The 14372-nt window shown below is 40.9% G+C and overlaps 1 protein-coding gene across 1 annotated transcript; it reads right to left on the bottom strand.

Moving 5' to 3' along the window:
• Nucleotides 1–342: 342 nt before the first annotated feature.
• LOC134628544 (dickkopf-related protein 2-like) lies at nt 343–12974 on the bottom strand. The gene is made up of 4 exons (XM_063475245.1): nt 12525–12974; nt 4400–4550; nt 3684–3821; nt 343–2412 (listed from the first exon to the last, which is right to left on the bottom strand). The coding sequence occupies exons 1-4, from the start codon at nt 12708–12710 to the stop codon at nt 2162–2164; spliced, it is 726 nt and encodes a 241-aa protein (XP_063331315.1). The 5' UTR covers nt 12711–12974; the 3' UTR covers nt 343–2161.
• Between the last annotated feature and the right edge of the window lie 1398 nt (nt 12975–14372).

The following is a 14372-nucleotide window of genomic DNA, read 5'->3' as shown; positions in this document are numbered from 1 at the left end:
AACACAGATTATTTTAACAACAGCGAATGTAAATATAACTTTGCTTTTATTTATAACAAATAAAATAATGTCCACACCTTTAATATCTAAAGTAAGATTTTCAGGGGCAAAGCCTGAATAAATTTGAGGGTCGTGTCAGGAAGTGCATTCAGCACATAATCTTTGCCAGATCAAATATCCGTTGGTTGTCCCAACCCCTCGGGGAAAGGGTTTTTTTTAGCTATCAAAATGCATTATACGGTGTTTAATTTCCTGTTGTCATTGTAAGAATTCAGCATAAGAAGCAACGAGATAAGCAAAAACAAGGCCCGTGTAACTAGGAATACAAAATACATTCTTTTATTAATTCATCTTTGTAAATACATGAAACAGATCAATGCAGTGAATTCACAGAAACATCATTTCATTGGTTGCAAATCTTGAAACCATTTACACACAATTTACACAACACATTTTGGATTTTGATGCTCCCTATTTTAGGAACCATCCTTTTGATGCATTCAGTTTGTGATATCAGTCCATGCTATCTAAGCCTTTACCCCTTATCTACACCCACAACTTTTATCGATTTCAGTCTATCCAACTGTGCTTGTTTCTTCTGACATTACTCTTCTCACCTAGATCATTTTGCTATAACTTTTAGGATTCCTTTGTTATTATATGTACATGATATACATTGGTTCTTAAATACATTTGCTTTGCTTCCAGTCTATTTACAATATTAGAGCTTATTGGTATTTTAATGGTTACAAAATATATGTACTTGATGCTCTAAAAAATGTGTTAAAGCAAAAGGAGGCAAATGTTATATTGATTTGTAGGTAATGAGTGGTTATTTAAAGCACTGACACCAGGGGAGAAAAAGCATTGCTTCACATCCATTACACCATAAAACTCAATATTTCATCAAAAGAAAGTATGCAGTCATATTTTAAAAGCAGAAAACTAAAGAGGGCTGTGTGCCATCAACAAGCCATTCGTTTTAACTGCAGTTCTCTTTAAAAACATCAGATTTGTGGAGCATTTTTGTAAATCTAATCAATCCTCTCAAATCTCCATTTCTACTGGCTTTCTAAAGGGAAAAATTGTGATTCCAACATATCCCTGAATCCCGTTTGTATGATTTGAAAAGCAGAACCATTCCGGTATTGAAACCACCAAGTCTGCAGCAAAGGACTACCTCAGTGCAAACAGTTTTAACCCGCACAGTTGTATCACAATAGATTACAGCTGTATCCTACATCAAACAAGATTCCCACAATGAATACAATACTTTATCTCTCTTCTTGTGGCTAAAAATAGGACGACAAGCAAATGCCCCAGACGAAACTCATCATTCTAAAGCAAATGTTCTTTCTGTCTTTGGTGTAAGAGGCACACACACATCAGCGAAGGTATATTTGTTCTTTGGACATTGTTGTTGGTTGTAAATGCTTTGCGTAGCAAAAGCTGGGTTCTATCTTAAAATAAGTACTAAAGTTGGCAAACAGACAGTATAACATGCCAAAATTCTGATCCTATGAGTGTCACATGTGACATTATTTAAAGCTAAGTGACTTCAGAGTTTGGTAGAGCATGTACTATTCAGTAAAAATATGGCTTTTGTGTTAATAGTCCTTCGGCTTCGAATATCATAAGCTGGAGGTTTAAGGAAAGACTGCTATGACTGTTGCTTCTATCTACAAAAAGTCCACACCTATCACAGCATCAGCTGACAAACTCTGTGGTTCCCTGATATTCATAAGAATGTGTAAAAGGTTCTTTTTTGGGGGGGGGGGAATAGCATCCTATAAGCTCAGTAACCTCTCAAAATCGTGAGTGTGTCTGTGTGTGTTCATGTATGTGTGTGTGTGTGTGTGTGTGTGTGTGTGTGTGTGTGTGTGTGTGTGTGTGTGTGTGTGTGTGTGTGTGTGTGTGTGTGTGAGGGTGCGTGTTTGTTATGTGGGATGCAGGGATGGACCACTCACGGAGAACACATTAAAGCATTCCCATTTGCCCTCCGTTTGCAGAATAGCGAGCTTGAAGCCGCATCTGTTCTGTCTCTTGTCAGTCTCTGTCTTTTCCTCCTTTTCAGTACCGCCACAACCCATCCTTAAAAAAAAAAAAATTCCCTCGCACATGGAGACAGAGGCCTTTAAGCCGACAACAGCTGCCTCCTGCTTCAGATCTTCTGGCACATGTGGAGTCTGGACTTGGACGAAGAGGTGGCGTCTTTCCACACCTTGCAGGAGAGGCCCTTGGCACAGTCACAGCGCTGGAAGAGTTCCAAGCCGTGAGTGCCTTTCTTCCTCTGCTTGGTGCACACTTCTCCCTGCCTCAGCACCGGTTTGCAGATTTTGGTCCAAAAATGGCGGGCGCAGCAGTAGCCGTCCGAGCAATCGGAAGAACGCAAGCACGGGTCACCCTCGTGACCTAGAGGAAGAAAGCAATAAAAATATATGAGCAGTGATAAACCGACAAACAATAAAATGCAAACTTTGCATTAAACTGGCATATTTGCACTTGGGAAAATATAAACCAAAATAAAGCATGTTCACATATCAATGTTTAATACTGTTTTTAAAGTGATTAAATTGCAGGTCAACAGCAAAAAACAGCCATGTTTTGCTAATTAAACAAAAGATATCAACAGCTGACTGATTCTATATAACCTGAATCTCCCAGTATTGTTAAAATTGATATTAAATATCCATATGTCTAAATATGTTTGTTTTTTTGTTTTTTTTAAAAACCCTCTTTCATAGGCTGTCCTAATTTTTTCACATGACTCTGTATATATCTAACACGCTTGCCTGACTGAATCCTTATGAATCAACAATCACTAGAATTAAAAAATGCGTGAAACACTTTTACTTGCAGGCCTGTGACACAGCTTACCAGAAGCCGCATTATCATCCAATCCAGTCATCCTGTTTCCCTGACAAACCCCACTTTGCTGACTAGTTATTCCATTATTCCATCAGTGTGATGGACTGCTAAGGCAGACTGTTTTCCACTGGTTTAACATCACTGAGTTTCTGGGTTGAGTTTATTCAAGTGGCAACCTGCACCAGCCTATTATAATGTAATAATGTGTAAGGAGAGCGGGTGAGTCAAGTACAAGTAAAACCAAATGGCCTCATTTATGGCGGATTTAAGTAGTGCTCTTATTTCCACGATTATTTTAGCATTGCAGCCTTGAGGGTGTATTTATAGTATAGTAATTTAAGTGTCTCATTAAACAGATTACTATATTGATAGTCCATTACTTGGCTTAAATCAGGTGACATGAATGCTAAGAACAGGTCTCTGTGAGTTATTTGCCTTAATTATGCCAAAGCTGCATTTTGTGGTTAAAACTGGTGTATCATGGAAGGTGTGCTATCAATGAGACTGTTTGTATGGATTCAAGTAAGTGCAGAAACAGCAAAGTCATTGTGTTTTTTCTTTCTTTCTGGGATCTCCACGCTTAGCTTTAGACACAGACACATGGGCAGAGGGGAAATGAGGGGCATATTTTGGTGCACTGCAATACCCATGAGTACTTTAGGGGTTTCATAAAGTTGACAAGAAAACAATTCAGCCAGACCAGGATAGGAGAGGGACAGAGCAAATCTAATATTAGAGGAAAAACAATGATGATAAAGGATAATGTCTAGATATCACTCGGTTCATACTGGACATGCTTTGCTGTCAGATCTCACCTTTTAGAGAATGCTTGGCCTGTCCCTTTCCATTCTTCCCACCCTTCCAGCCATGGTCTTTGGAGGAGAGCTTGATATGTTCATCTAATGGTGAGATGTGAGGCGAGATCACGCTCTCAGAGATGGGGACACAAATGACTGTAAAAACAGGAGAAACATATAAAGTTAACGAAAATGCCAATGCTGCTTAGTTTTTCAGGAAAACATGGCACAGACTGTTAAAGCTGAGCACATTAGCCTCTGTGAAAGGTCTCTTAAATGGGTGCTTTCAGTGAATAATGCAAAGAACTCCTATATGTGTTAGTGAGCTATGTTGATTTTAAACAAAGAGCAGTTTCAGCGCAGCCTCTGCTCACATTCACGCTATTCACACTACAACATGTGACCACTGATTCCTAACCTCTGGGCCTCAATTGAATACAGTTCAGCTATAGTTCAGGGTTCTGTCTGAAAGCATGTGTTCAACATTATTTAAATATATTGGCTCTATAACTAAGACACGCTTTTTCAAGAACATTTGAATAAAACCAGAAATCTAATTTTCACGATAGTGCCCTGCAGTCATAATGTAATTGAAACTGAAATGCGCTACAATCATGCACGCGTCTGTTTGTGCGTGTGTGTGTGTGTGTGTGTGTGTGTGTGTGTGTGTGTGTGTGTGTGTGTGTGTGTGTGTGTGTGTGTGTGTGTGTGTGTGTGTGTGTGTGTATTCGTACAGTTACTGCAGCGGTTGCCGGGGCAGCACATAGCATCTCGATGACAGCGCTTCTTCCTCCTGCGACAGGTGAGGCAACGAGAAGGAGCCTGTTGAGGGCTGTGGCAGTAGCTGCCCACGCTGCACTCCTTGTCATTGCTGCAAGGGTACACCTGGATAGAGAGAGAAGATGTTATCTCCAAATATCTGTCTACCCAGTTTATGAAAGAACCTGTTATGTTGCGTGACTTCCTGGCAGCAGAATTTTGAATGATTGCCGTGGACAGCCCGATCTAAAAACCATGCCTCACATAACTTCCATTGGTGAGGCGGCGTGTTAAATTGAAATGCTCACTGATGCAGTTTGAGCTACACTGATGCCAGTTCAGTTGCAGATTAATTACCCACTTACTTCAGTTATGTTAAAAGCACATTAAAAGTGCTCGCAAGTCCTTAAAACACATTTTATGAAAAAATAAACAGAAAATGCTGCCTTTTGATATTTGACTTTGATGTATTTGCCTAAGTGACATCAAGCAATATAAAGCACATGCACATGTGGCTGCAGTGTAAACACAATTCCCTTAATTGCATCTGCAGGGTCGTTATTTTCTTCTTTAGAAAGGCGCACATCAGGCCAGAGTCAGAGAGTACCCATTGGACATGCGGTTCCCTTGGCAACACTGATCCTGTCAGCATCCGAACTCATGAAAAAGCCTCTTTTTACTGGGCCAGTGGAACATCTTGAGATGGTAAACTAATCTGTTTTCTCCACCCTGTATTTTTAATTTAACATGGCATATATTTTCTTGTAAAGATTTTGTGTCTCCCACATGTCATCACCCTCTGAATGTCTACAGAGTGCTGTGGTGCACGTGGCATCACTGTTTAAAAGCGTTAAAGCTGATAGTTTTTGCTCAAAGTATTGCGATACCTTTCCTATACCTTTCCAAAAGTCATGGCTGTGGCAAGTTAAAACAGTCAAGCCAAATGAATTTCACGTTACATCCAGGGGTCTTTGCAGAGACCCCTGATAACAAGAACACCTGATCCATCCCTGCAAAGGTGGTAGGTCTGTTCTTTCTAATCTGCAGCTGGGTCTTCAATTACTTTGCAAAATTATTGATTTAAGCTGTTCAACAAAGTTTCGTTTGGACCAAATACAGGACCTAGGAAAGAGCGAACTGAAGCCCAGGAGTTGTGTTTATTCGCTGTGTTACAGCTGGTTGCTAATGTACATGCCAGTGTCTGGTTGGTAGGTAAGCCTCTTGCATATTTTCCACCCTCTCATGAGCTAATCAGCAGTATTTCCCATTGCTAGTCACCTCAGAGTTGAGATTAGTTTAACATGTCACCCACCCACTTTGTGTCGCTTATTTCTCTGGTTCCCCCAGTTGTTAATTCTACTTTCTGAATAAAGAATTCTAGCTGGATTTTGATTGAAATACAGCAAATTCATATTTCTGAAAAGTAAGTTTAAAAACATGTGTTATTGTTTTGCAAGCCGAAGCTAAATTCCACTCACTTTCTTTGTAATTACTGGGTGGCCCAAAAGACCCAAAACCTTAGCAAACCTTAGCAAATTAACCCAAGATCCATGTAAATGGCTAGATACCAGTGGGGGTATGTGGTGAAACATATTGTTCAGTTTGTTGTTTGTAGATTGTTTGTTTTGGGTGAAATTACTACAGGCTGCGGTCCTTCTATACCAAGTTTAAGGGGAAAATATGCTGTAAGGATTAACTCGTCTCTTACTGAATGTTTCTTTTCTTTTTCTTTTTCCGTGGCCAAACAATACCGCTATTAAAATGACCAAACCAAGGCAAACCACTTCAGTTTCTCTCAGTATTCCCTAACTGCTCACAGGCTTAATGGGGCTACATTTCGGTAGCCAATCACGCTCCTTTACAGTTCATTTGCCTTTGTTTTTGCTTTAGCATTTCTTGTTTTTACACCAAAAGCCTGAGAAATATTATGTAGCCAAGTACACAAGAGCTTTTACGTCTTTTCCCTAATGAAGGGACCACACAAAGAAGGCATAAAACTAACTATCCGTAGCAGTGAGAAGTGCAATTAAACCCAAGCTCAGTCTTCTGATAACAAGCGTGTACACCGACATGAGACTCTCTTTATTGGAACCACTGTCTTGATATAATTCCATACACATGCAAGTCCCATTGTCATTAGACTTGGAGCAGGAGCAAAGGAGTTTGGTGCAAATTGTAACACAAATCAAAGAACTTTGCTGACAAATGGAATAATGTCACGAATTTGAGCCGAACTCATCAACGCAGGGGGACATTTTAAACAGCTGCAGGAAAGGCTCACATCCACATCTGCAGGGTGACACACACACACACACACACACGAAAAAGAAAGTTCAGGTCACTGTGTTTCTGCACATCATTCTTTTTTTATTTGGAGGATAAGCTATGATACGAAGTGGACCACATATTTGCACAACAGAACACCTATTCACGCATAACACCAAAGCTAAGATCAAATGGAATCTACTATTAATCACGTTCACTGAAGACTGACATAAGCACACGATGTTTTGGTGGCACTCTGCTGCCAGCACAACATCCACATTTCCCTGGCAGTGCATTGACAGATTTGATTTATTGTGGTTTACCACTGACAAACATGGAAGAGTCAACATGTGAGTGAACATAAAAGAGGTTTAAATCAGAGTAAAATCATTACAGCCGCAGTAAATATAACAAACTCCTTTTGGGGGTATGAAGGTCAGTACAGAGAGGTCTACCATCCCCAAAAGAGCGGGCGCCGTTCCAGACGTCGATGTACACCACATGTTTAAATCAGCTATCGACAATATCAATATTTCAGCACATTAAAAGTTGTTACTCATGTGCTTTAGCTTCAGAAAGTGAACAAGATTAGACTTGCTGGAGGTTTGCCATGCTGACTTTCTCAGACTGGAAACACATGGATGCAATGATATAGCCGTAGAAAAATGAGCTGAAATATTCAGCTGAACGCTCATCTATCATTATGACAGATTCCCATAATGCAAATGATTAACATTGCTGATGAAAGCAACAAATCCTTGGTGCTTTATGGATTCCCAAAATTTCTTAATTACTACAAGGTTAAGAACTGCTGTCAGGATGTGGAGAGGTCATATTTGTGCGTAAGCAGGAGGAAACGCTGAAAATTTCACCTCATCGATTGTTAAGATACAAACCCGCCCTGCCAGCACTTCTGAAGCTCATTAATAAACACAGTATGGACTTTTCCCAGCTCCCAGTCTTTGTACTAAGACGAACTAATAACCTCCTGGCTTCACCTCTCTATTTATCGCACATTAAGTCGGCATTGATTCCTCAAAACAAACAAGTCCGAACTGTTCCTCTCAGGTTTTTACAAACTACTGCTGTCATAGTGAGAAATAAACTTTCCCGCTCAACTGTGGAGTTCAGTTTCTCTGCAAGCTCCTCTTTTAAAGAAATACGGACATTGCCGTGGACTGTCAAGAAAAGAATTTGCTGGAAATGTGGACTGAACAGAAGTTCAAGTTTTCTTTTTCTCTCCTGACAAGAAAAAAATTCCGGTTATCTAATGAAGACAAATGGATCCAGACACGTGCAGCAGTACTTCATACTACCTGCATTCAAACCTATCTGTCTTTCTGAGCTAGCAGGTTTGCATCGATCACAGTACATGGGGCACTGTGGGAATGGGGATCACCTCTTCCATCATGTCTCAAACTGCAAGACAATCCTTTGAAACCCAATGATACGAGGCCGGCCCCCTAAATCACAGCTGATAAACTTGCCTTATCTTGTCATGTTTTAAAACGCCTCTTTTGCAACATCTGAGGGACAGGGTTTCATTTGGGATGCATCTTATTAATCTCATATCTCTTTTTTTCCCCTGTTGCTCCCTTATTTTTCCTTAGACAGCCTAGCAACATAAAAGAAGAGCCTTGGATCCTGCATAGGAAGTGGGTTGAGCGCTCTGTACTGTGCAGCCTCTCATGGCATGCTGGTGAGACGATAAAGGAAGAGACAGACGGAGGGCAATAAGGGAAGCCCCCGGCCCTGTCTCGTGTTGCTCTCGTGCTGGTAAAGCTCCACGGCTTTGAAGAGGAACTTTAAATGTGCGGGAGCAACAATCTCCAAGGGATTTACTGCAGGATATACAGGGCTTTGAACCCTCTCTGCCAGTCTTTGGATCCCCTATTTACCTCTCTACAGTCATTCCAAAGTGCTGATATAATTCAACGGAAGAGCCCGGTAATGCATAAAAAAAATAACACCAAGAATGTCTCCTCTCCTCTATGTTTAGAACCTAGGCAGAACCAAGAACCAGTATGAACGCTGGAAAGCAGCAGTGGAACAACATAACAGAAGGGTAATTTAATCCCTTAGACTCCAGCTCTTTATGATCAACTGACAAAAAAGCAAAAAAAACCCTCAAAGGTAATGTGAGAGAATAACAGACAAGAGGTTGGGTTGGTGGATGGGCCAACAAAATAATGGGCCAACATCAGCTGACAGGTTTGTTTGTTTGTTTGTTTGTTTTTGTTTTGTTTTGCAATTGTTCCCCCAGACTTGTGTTTTTATTCTTATGATCTGGACGATGAAGCTCAAACTTGCCAAAAACTGTACATAAAAAAAAGAAGTGAATTGAATTCTTCATCTATTTTGAACATTTTCTAAGATATATTGATGCATCAGATCAGATAGCACATGAGGGCATGGAGAAATGATGTATTTTATTGCTTCATTTGGAGCACTTGTAAACCTCGCTGCTGAATGGAACGGTGATATTGACCTCCAATGCAAACACTAATAAAACGTAAGGCAGAACTGCTGTCTGCTGCATATGGCAAAGATCACCTTTATGAACCATGACATTAGTGAAGGCTCTCTTTTTCATGTAACTATTGACTATAATATCCCTCTGCTACCCAAATCATTTTTAGCATCTTTTACAGTTTGTAAACACACTAAGTTAAAGAAATTAGCGTTATTTCCTTCCACTTATTTTGCCTGGAACAAAAATAAAGTTGCAACAAAGCTAAAGCGCTGTCTTAGGCATCCGCCCTCTTTGCTTTTTTTGCTCCTTCAGAGCTCCAGCTCATAACCTGAGGCCGTGAATGGTGTTAATGAGTGGCAGTGGCCTTAAAGAGTCAAACAAACGATGTCACTGAATAAACAAACTTCATATGCCCTGAAAGCACAGACGGCCGCTATCAGATAACATAGGGAAGACTGCACACAAGTCACTCATACAAACCATGTCCTCAGACACAACTCGGCCTCTTTCATCACTCAAAACACATGTGTTTATAACCATATCCCTTTGAGCAGTAGGATCCAGAGTCTCTAAAAACTAGGCCTTTCTTAAGTTAAGTATACATTCTGAGTTGATCTTAGTCATTGCACCCATAGCAAGGCTCACAGTCACTGTACGTGAGCGGTGTCTTCAAAGGCTATCGGGGGAAAGGGGAAAAGTGCTCGATGGTAATCTGGGAGGTATGCTGCTTTAAAAGGTGTAATCTTGTGAAATAAGAGGTGCACAGGGTCTCTTCTCTCATTAACAAGTCTAGTTACAGTTAAGGTAGTCTCCACACAAGAACCCTAATGGTTCCGGCTCAAGGGCCTCATGGCACCCGAGGGACCCACATGGGACCGCTGAAAAACCTGCAGAACTGAAGACTAAAACACACATAAGCAGTCACACCTTTCCCCACCTTTTCTCTCTCTCTTTCTCAGCTCATTAGGATTCTTGAACAATCATTTTTGGCTCGGGGAGAAAGGCTACATTTTAATAGAGAGAGTCTCAGGAGATTGCTTGTTAAAAGTAAACCCTCTGGTGAATTCAATAAAGCAACTAGTTAAGGCCGACTGACCGGCTGCTGTTTTACAGGCACTTTATGCACGAATGCCGCCAGAGTGTTGGTTCCCTTGTGGGTTCAGAGGTTACAGTGGTGAGCGCTGCCTGCCCGTGCTATCCATTTCTGTTGGTTCCCTTCCAAGAAGCCCAGAGTGCCACCCACGAACACTGGCTGTCAAGGTCTTGGAGGTTTTGGCTTTGTCAGTTTTACTCCAGTCAGGCTGACGTGTAAAGGACGAGACAAAAGGAAAACACTCAGCTGTTTGCCCCGTCTGTACACGCAGGAATTCCTAACGCCTTTCCTGGTTTGTGCGTGATTAATGTCGCCCTTATCACCAACCTTTGTCAGCAGCTACAGGAAATCAAAGCACATTAAGTTGTCAAATGCTTCCTTTAACCCAAAAGCTTTGACCAACATTTCTTATATCCATCATCTGATGGGTACAAAACTAAATTACACCCTGGTTTCCTGCTACAGCCACTCGTCATATTCCAGTAATCTTCTACGAAGTGGTAAAAGCAATGTTTGGGGAGATTCCTGGTAATTTTCAGAATAATCGTTAACCTTGAGTGAGTTTCAGGTCCCCAAACAGCTGCATTAAACCATGTAAAAGTGAACTGAAGTACTGAAGAAAAACTGCATTTTAAAATAAAAATGGATACAGTGGTAAATTGTTCAGATTGTCTTTCACATAACTGGGGATTTCATATATCCCTGAACACTAATTTGCTAACTATCCTCACCAGTTGTGGCAAACTCAGCAGTATTACAGTGTATTCAAAATACAACAGCGCCAAAGTCTCCTCCTAAAACTGACGCCAAAAGAAAACTTGAGCCGACACATGCCCTTTTCCCCAATCTTCACCCGAGCACTAAACTGACATATGAAAGTAGAGAGGCACCTCAAAGATGGAAATATAGGATGCCAAAAGCCTCAATAATGGATTTTGTGTGTGTCTGTGTGTGTCTGTGTGTGTGTATAATTGTGCAATCTAAGGTACAGATATGCAGATTTACCCCAAAAAACCTGCAAAAACTGCATCCTGTTGTTCTCTTCTAAATTAATTGTGCTGGACACTTTTACTGAAACACAAAGTGAAACCCAAATCAGACTTTGATTTATTACACTATTTAATACGGCTATTTACAAATAGCCACTACATGATGAGAGGCAGAAGGACAGTGCAGCTCGCTCGCCATCGTCAAGCCACAAGTCTTTGCCAAGGCCGAGCTGCGGCTGTTTCTTTACCACTCTGGAAAACCTCATAAATGATATTAGCCATCCTGGTTTGGACCCACCACACCATGACATTATACTTTTGTAACAGTGTGGTGGTTTCTGCACACACATATTGTTTTCCCTCAGTCCACTCTTCCAAACCATTGCAAAGGCATGGAAGTAAGCAGGCGCTCAAAATTGTGGTCTGGCAGAGCAGCTTTTCCATAATTCTTCTGTATCAGCTCTTTTTCAAAACTAAGCATTTCACTGATATGCAAAAAGGGCAAGGTGTACAGGCCAAATGCAAACGAAGCAGGTGAGACCACTGGGGGGAGGGGTGTCCTGGAGATGTGGCAGTGCCATCTACTGCTCGCACACTGTCTGCAATGCTTATTTTATACAAACATCCACCTCTCAGGAATTATTTGTTGGATTGCGAATTTTCCTGGCCAAGCCACGGGTCTAATTCTTTATAAATCGGCTAGATGTTCACAGTTTTTTTAATCTCACATTTGCTCTCACAAGCACTCTCTACAGAAATGCGGCACTTTGTTGAAACAGTGGGGATCGATACCCCTTTGAGTGGGTATAAAGTGGTTGGTAAGAGTGGCCCCACAGAATCTCATAATCCCAGCAAGCGCCTGGACCACTTTAATGACACGCGGATCCAGACAGAAAATTACCCCAAGTGTTAACTTTTTCTCACTTTTCTGACGGCATTAATGATTTACTGTGGAAGTGCGCTGCACCCGACTGTGGCGTCAGGTTTGAAAGGCAATTAGGATTTATGAGGGGTCCAATCCTCCCAATTTCCAATAACGATCCACACATGACGCAGCTTTCTGAAGGTGTATATTACTATTTTACCCTTTAATTGTGCAAAGGAAAATGTTTCCCACTCAGCAATCATAAATTGGAAAAGGGGAACTCGTGGAAGAAAAGTTATTGCTATTACGATTGTTTTTGTTGCATTTCATAAACTGTCTTCTTAGTAATAAAGGGCAAAAAGTGCTCTGACATCTCCGCTGATATTTTCTCAGACAGTGAAATAACTGAAGTTACCTGGATGTTGTGTTTCTTGGTGACTGTTGCAGATCGGTTGGTTGCCGGTGTCGGTATTTCTTCCAACTGACCGGGTTTGATGGAATTCGCCTTCGGGCGCGCCTCTGATACCTGGGATGTCCCAGTCCTGAGCGCAGTGAGGAGAAACACTACAACACAATATCTATTCCAAGCAGAGACGACCATCCTCAAAAAATACTGAAATATTTGAAAAAAGAAAAAAAATAATTTAGTAAAAAATAAAATAAAATAAAATAAAATAAAAATAAGTTTCTCAATGAGACGTGTGCGCCCTGGCAGTGTCCATGCGTCACGCTTGTCAGACTGCAGTACACACAGTAGTGATGATGATGATGCCAAGTTTCTGGTCCTGAAAAGGTCAAATAATTAAAAGAAGGACTGCCATTGAAGATTCTTTTAAAAGCAACGACACAAACAAACACGGGGAGCCAGGTGCACGAGTAAAAAGATTTTTTTTTTTTTTTTTTTTTTGTTAAAATGCCGACGCTCTGAGGGTCAGACAGAAACTTGACAAGAGGTCTCCACTGTGCCTCAGTCTGGCTGCGAGTGAGCGCTTAGTCCTGTAGCCGGCTGTTTTATGATCTCGGATACTTTCTTTTTATAGGATTCTAATGAGTTTGCTTCCTCCGCCCCTATTCACAACTGACAAAGAATGAAACTGATCTGTGCGCTGCGCTGCTGCTCTCGCATTGTCGTCTGGACACCGGCACCAGGAGCTCCGTTGGGAAAAAGCTATAAAATTATACACTGTGTATTTTAACTGAGCACTTAACCCTTTTTTACTGCGATCACGCAAAGGAAACGGGAAGGGAAAAAGTCACTTTAGCAAGTCCAAAAAAAGAAGAAGAAAAAAGGCTTTCTTTTGGAAGTGAGGTGGAACACTTTTCTTTAAAAAGAGAATTCATTTATCTGTCTGGGGAAAAATTTGTACCTGTGCTTAAAATTTAAAACGTACCCCACCAAATGTGAAAGAGAGAGAGAAAAAAAGCAGTTTAGGGTTAACCAGCATTCCGGAATAACGTAGAATTTAAAAAAAATCTGATAACTATTGTTTTCTCCCCGGGAAAGACATCCCTCATGATGCAAGGGATGACGACGGTGATAAGGTTACTGATGCAAGAATTATAGAGGCTCCTTTGTTGTTACGAGTCTTGCATGGGGATAAATTATATTCATGTTGGTTAGATAATGTATTTCTTGGTACAATGGCTTCTTTCAGTTTTAGGCAGGTAGAGCAGACGTGAATAATGCACTCAGGGAGTGATTCATTGTAGTGATTTCGGTGATGTATTGCTCTTATTGTGTGCACTTTACATGCATAAAATAATGTGAGGTGCTTGGTCATGATCACTGATTATAGCGTTAAACATGATAACTTTCCAATGGGAACCACGTGCATGTAAATCAAACACAAAATTTAAAATGTAAAAAAATAGCTGCCAGCAATCAAAATCATTTGCACACAATAGCTCACCTAATACTACTTTAGTCTTCACACAAACTGGAAGCTTCTATTGAAGGCTGGAAGCCTGGCTGGGCAGGGATGAAACCAGAATACTGGTAAAGGCTTCTGACCTCAAAAGCGATCCATCACAGCCTCCAATTCAAAGTGTCAAGTTCTTTTGTTAGAGACAATGGGCGACCAACTGAACTGGGGAGTGGGAGGAAGTATTGGACTTGTCTGATGTAACTGTAGATGCGGAGGTGATACTATTTTAGCCTCTGTTGTCACCTGAGCGTGCACTGATTTACCAGACAGATGCTTTTACCAGAAACACATCTGAAAAGACCTCAATCCATTTTCAGACAAGTTTAATGTGGGAAACA

The sequence above is a fragment of the Pelmatolapia mariae genome, linkage group LG6, assembly GCF_036321145.2.
Source record: "Pelmatolapia mariae isolate MD_Pm_ZW linkage group LG6, Pm_UMD_F_2, whole genome shotgun sequence".
NCBI lineage: Eukaryota > Metazoa > Chordata > Actinopteri > Cichliformes > Cichlidae > Pelmatolapia > Pelmatolapia mariae.
This window is presented reverse-complemented; position numbering and strand designations above follow the sequence as displayed.